At 34.6% G+C, this 5,883-nt stretch overlaps 1 protein-coding gene across 1 annotated transcript; it reads right to left on the reverse strand.

Annotated features, from left to right (window-relative positions):
- Positions 1-241: 241 nt before the first annotated feature.
- LOC126702525 (sialyltransferase-like protein 2) lies at positions 242-5,602 on the reverse strand. Its single transcript, XM_050401243.1, has 12 exons — positions 5,314-5,602; positions 5,161-5,240; positions 4,602-4,691; positions 4,370-4,447; positions 4,022-4,122; positions 3,549-3,741; positions 3,359-3,449; positions 3,210-3,274; positions 2,560-2,714; positions 2,369-2,450; positions 1,770-1,879; positions 242-953 (listed from the first exon to the last, which is right to left on the reverse strand). The coding sequence occupies exons 1-12, from the start codon at positions 5,399-5,401 to the stop codon at positions 758-760; spliced, it is 1,329 nt and encodes a 442-aa protein (XP_050257200.1). The 5' UTR covers positions 5,402-5,602; the 3' UTR covers positions 242-757.
- Between the last annotated feature and the right edge of the window lie 281 nt (positions 5,603-5,883).

Here is a 5,883-nt window from a genome sequence, read left to right on the forward strand (position 1 = left end):
AGGTTTAGTATTAGCAACTGACAAGGTTTTCGTCTAGTACTCCAATATATTGAATGTGATACTGAGACTAGGATATGGTCAATTTTGGACACATGCCGTGCCCGTGTCACATCTAATTCATTGAAACACAGAATGCAAACAAACCAATAGCAAACCAGGAGGTTAGGTATTTGAGCCATTATGTGCAAAATTTTTGGATAATAGTTAAAATAAGAAACCAGTGATAAGGACCAGGGAAAAAAGAGTAAAAGTTCTTTTTTTCACCTGTTTTGGAACTAATTAAGTACAAAGAGCATAAACAATTCATAAAATTGCAGCACGATGGACTGCAAGAAATTGTTAACAGAGGATATTAAGTAAAAAAAATAAAATGTAAACTAGATTAGCAAAAAAAAAAAATATAAACGAATACAAGCGGCACTCTTTACTTTTCTTTCTTTCTTCTTGGAAACTAAATATAACTGTTACAAAATTTCTCACCATCTTATAAACATGATTTTCGCTGGAGAGTGCTGCATTTAGAAGAAAAACTAAAGTATTCTTCACCTCCAATTGGCATCTGACTATGGGGAATATCAAACTTTGATAAAAGGCCACATGAAAAATCTTCGGCGCCTCTAAAAAAGTATTTACTATGGGTTGCTAGGTACTAGCTGCTTCCAGAATAATCCAATTCAGATCTGCTGGCAGCCTTTTCTTCATCCAATTTTTAACTTGGAAAATGAATTCAAAAAGCATTCAGTTAGCCTCATATGATTCAACTGGCGGGCACCGTGCAAAGTACCCCATCTCCTAGACTGTGCTCCAAAGGGTACATGGTTGTGCCCTTCACATATTTTTGATGGTCACTAGCCACCTTTCTAAGGTTTGACAATGCTACAGGCTCTCTCTCAACTTGCTTCTTAATAATTGAACATGCAGCTAATGGGTCACTAGACCCTGCTCCAACCCTCCTGCAGGCAATCATAAACAAAGAGGATAAAAATACCATTCACCACACATGCAAGACAATAGTTTTCAACTAATACTGAAGTGATCTCCAAGATATTGAAAATTGATCTACTCATAATAAAATAAAGAACTAGAGTACTCCTGGAGTGCGCTTTTGGATTATGCTTAATAGGCCTTATCCACCCCTCCCTTTTTTCAAGTTACTTAGAAAAAAGATAATGCACTAAAGGACTCAATTAACATTTTATGATATAGATATGGAAGTAGGAATGTCACAACCAAAATTTGACTTTGAATAATATGTTAATTTTGACAGAACCATAGGTTTAAGCTATAAAGAGGAGGCAAGGAAAGGGAGATCTTCCATCAGTCAGTAATTACCCATGAAATGGATCTTTAAATATAAAAAATAAAAACAAAAATAAATCCTTCTTTCTTATATTGATAATTAATATAAGAATCAGCTCATTCACTGGAGCATTAATAATCTCAGATTGGGTTGGGATCATTGACTGTTGTTAGTGTTCTCTTCATGATGAGACCATTTCAAACAAAAAACATCTCCATACACAAACATGCCATAATTACTTAACCATGCCATTTCTGCAAGGTTGTCCGACTGATAATTGGATATATATTCCACTCATCAAATTGAGGGCCATAGCTTGCAAAAGCAGGACCAAGAATGGCAAAGGAAATTATGAGAGTAAATAGAAGAAGAATTCATTAATGATTAAACATCAAGCCAAACAATTATATCTGCCTATTCTAAATTAATATGTTTTCAAAACTAGAAAAATATAATAAAGCTTACTCACTTCAATAATTTCTCTGATGCAATTCTAGCCGCTCTAATTGTGCCACGGCTTGGTACCCATTTTACGACACGGTTTGGATCAGCCCGCATGGGAGAATGGATTTTGATAAGCTTAACAAGCAGAAGTAAAATATATCAAAAAATGCTAATGATAGAAAATAACAACCTATGAGAGGAATTCACTCATGTAAGGAAGAATGATGGAAATGTTTATACAAGTTGCAATGAGAAAGTTTATGATATGATAATCTAATTCTAGATAATTACCAATTGCCATGATTTATATTTTAGTATTGAATTACAACATTTTCCCCAGCATAGTGCCATATAAATTAGGAAAACAATGGGGGTGGAAAGGGGGGGGGGGGGGGGGGGGTGATGTTCATACACCACATAGATGGAAGAAATAAACCTCTATCAGTGCTCCAAGACCTTGTAATTTGAGTTTGCAACATCAAGCCCCCCATAACAGGGATCGAGCATTGGTAGTCTTTCCTCTCTCAAAAGGAAGGAAAGCTTATCCCAAAACCATCTTCATGAGGTTAAGATTAATAAAACTATAGTATCAGCATATTAAGAAAAGAAAAGTTGTTGACTTACTCCCAAACACTCCATCATTTGATAGTATGCTCTACCATGCAAGGGAGTATGACCTTGTCGAGATTCGGAGAAATATCTAGTCCTGAAAGAGTATTATAAGGCTCTCTGATCAGGTAAACATAATCAGATTACATAAAAGTACTTTATTTGGAACTACTGACTGCTGGAAAATATATAAATAAAATCTATACCATTCTTTATAACCGGGATCCACAGTGAAACCATACATATCTACTGATTCACAAATAGAGAGAGCAAATTCAAGAGCCTTGAGCCCAGTTCCTTTTGCTGCCGAACCAAAGGATCCACCTAGCATAAGATATATAGGATTTTTAATTGGAACTTCCTGCATAACAACCATCCCCAGGAAAAAGAAAAAAAAAATCAGTAAGATAATTAATTAATTATCCCCAAAAGCAAGTAATTTGCCATAGTCTAATCAAGCAAATGCCTGAGTGGCCATATATTTAAGAGGGAATTCAAATGAGCCAAGACAAGTAACTGGGAGAAGAAATTTCAAAAATTGGTTTAGATTCAGCAATAGAACTTTTCTTTCTTTCTCTTTTGCTCTGGCTCAAACCCAGAAATTAAAAGCATGGACCTATAATAAAGCGATATATGCATGAACATAGATATCTATTAGAACATTGCTAAGGAAATCAATTTACAAATTAATACATTTTAAAATCACAAGAATAATTAGTTAGTTAATTAAATTTGCACTTGAATGATTTTTGGCAACAAGTAAATGCTAGGGGAGAAGATCAGACTAATGCAAAATATTAAAGGAGACCAAATTCATTTGTTGATGGGACAAACAAAACTAAAACAAGATACCAACCCGTATCATTTTGTTCATAATGTCATGGATTGTTGTTTTTACGATCAAGACCTCCTTCCTTCTTTCTGCAGAACCCACATCTTTAGTTTACTTCTAGTAACATGTCACAGGCTTCACAAGTTAAAAAAAAAAAATTACGGTGCTCATACCATCTAACTCCACAACTTTATCAAGAGCTTTAGCAGATCCCCTATTAAGAAGACGGAATGTACTTTTCTTGCCCACATAGTCTGAATAGTTCTGCAATAAATCAAATGATAGGAGACTAAGGAGAGGTAGAACATTTATTAAATAAAGCAAAGAACAGAATTTCTAACATCAACATTGCAGCAGCTTAACCTGAATTGGAGCACCATTTTCTCTGATAACAACATCATAACCATCTATCTCCCTTCCAAACTTTGTTTTCAGAAGATCTCCTGAGTTACCAATAACAGCACATCGGCCAAACTGCCGTGGAAGATATGGTGGCATTTCAGGAAGTACCAGTGAAAGTTTCTCCATGCATAGAGTCTTATTCTTACAGTGGTTGCTGCAAAAGAGAAATGAACTACATCAGCTAGCACATGGCTGTGAATTTCCCAGGACCTTTAAGAACCCAATTTCATATTAAACTAAAAACCAAAAATCTAAACAAAGTCCAAGCCTCTTGAGAACTTTCTAGAAAAGTTTTTCTTCTGTATTATTTTTGACTTGTCAGGACTTATACTTCATAAGATGAGTTGATAATTTCCTCTCTATATTTTCTTCTCATCTTTGATTCAATACATTGAATAAGATAACTAGTACCAGTCACTAGTACAACTACTTACAGAAGTACTCCCTTATTGATCCTGCGCCATGCATAATCCTCCCATCCATTTGGTAAAGCATCAATGAACTCCTTGGTGAGTATTGTAGAACTATTGCGCACCTGAGTAATCAACTCACTATATAACAAATCAACTGTAAAGCATACAAGGAAATCCTAACAAACAAATTAAGTATAAAAGGATCACAATGCATCTGACAATAAACAAGACAGAGAGAAAACAGATTTAAAATTATTGCACTAAGGTGTCAGCTAAAAAAAAATATTCTCTAATGTCAACATGTCTTTGTCTCCTTCAAAATTAATGCATGCAGTTGAATAGTAAAGGAAGGCAGAACAGCCTGCTCACCTGTTCCCATGTAGCCACAGCTTCACAGAGATCAAAATCAAAGGATAGGCCTTCTAGTTCACCAGTTTTAGGATCTTTCTGTTCACATATAAAAATTTCCAAGGAACTAAGTCGGAGTATAATAGCAGCATGAAACTAATCAAATCACATTTCCCCATATCATAATTGATACATTTTCAAGAATCACAATAACACAAGCCTCAAATATTGCCAAAATCAAAGAGAAACCTACCCATTTGGGGATGGTGTCGCTGGGGAATTTTATTGTTACTTTGCAATAATCTTCACCACTCAAAGCTTGTAAACCTAATCCATTTGCACTCTGCACCAAAAAAATCAAGTTCAGCAAGTACATGAAAATTCATAAAAACAATAACTTTCCCTACACGCAACTCGTGTATCTCACATAGACATCATAACTAAAAACCCAACTCAAATTTCATTGATAAATTACCACTTGTCCCAATAGTTAGGAAATAGTAACCATTATTCAAACACTCCCCCTCGTGTACATTTTAAATGAAATGTAGAGTAGAGACAAGCATCAAACTCAAGACAACCCGTTTTAGAAAATGGTGAATTTTATCATTTAACTATTATTCTAACATTCACAAACACCCGAATGGTTATTCATAAACACCCGAATCAACCATTCGGGTTTTAAGCTACCCTAATTCTCACAATGTAGCCACAATTAATCCAATCTAACCATACTACTAAACAATTTCAGTTCAGTTCAATCCAATCCAATAAAAAAAAAAAGTTGAATTCAACTAAAAAAAGAAGCTCACCACACACTTGTGGAAATGGGTCTGCAAAGCTTTCAAGGCTTGGAAATCTTCTTCATCCAAAGGCTGAGAATGAGAATTGTCTACACAGAGCACAATTACATTCACATTAAACACGACAAATATACAAATATACACAAGTATAAATATACGTACAGAGATTGGAGACGCCGGTGATGTAGATGAGGATGGCGGTGAGTCCAGAAGCTAAAGCAAGTAACAACCCAAGCTGCAAAAGTCTCATCTTTTGCTATTAGATATTCGATGTACAAGTTCAATTTGGCGAAAAATTAAGAGCAAAAAAAAACCCTAATTTCAATTTTTTTTTTTTTTTTTTTTTTTTTTTGCAGTTTTGTTTGTGAAGCAGTGGATCTGAGACTGGAAGGAAAGCCAGGCGCGCGAGCGAGAGAGGAGAAGGAAGAGGGAGCAATCTAGTGCTTCGCGCGGGTGTAAAGCTCCTTTTACAACGCTGACGAAAATTATAGTCATAGTTTTGTTTTTGTTTTTTTCATTTATTTATTTATTTATTTTTATAATCAAAATGAGACCTTTTTTTTTTTTTTTTTTTTTTGAGAAAATCAAAATGAGTCCTAGTTTTATTAACTTAGTTTTCTACGAATTTTTTTTTTTAACCATAATTGATAATCCATCCACTAATAAAATTTGTCTTTTTGTAACTACATCTTCTTCTTCTTCTTCTTTTGAATTCTTCCTTAATACAAGACT

This window comes from Quercus robur, chromosome 10 (genome assembly GCF_932294415.1).
Source record: "Quercus robur chromosome 10, dhQueRobu3.1, whole genome shotgun sequence".
NCBI classification, from domain to species: Eukaryota; Viridiplantae; Streptophyta; class Magnoliopsida; order Fagales; family Fagaceae; genus Quercus; species Quercus robur.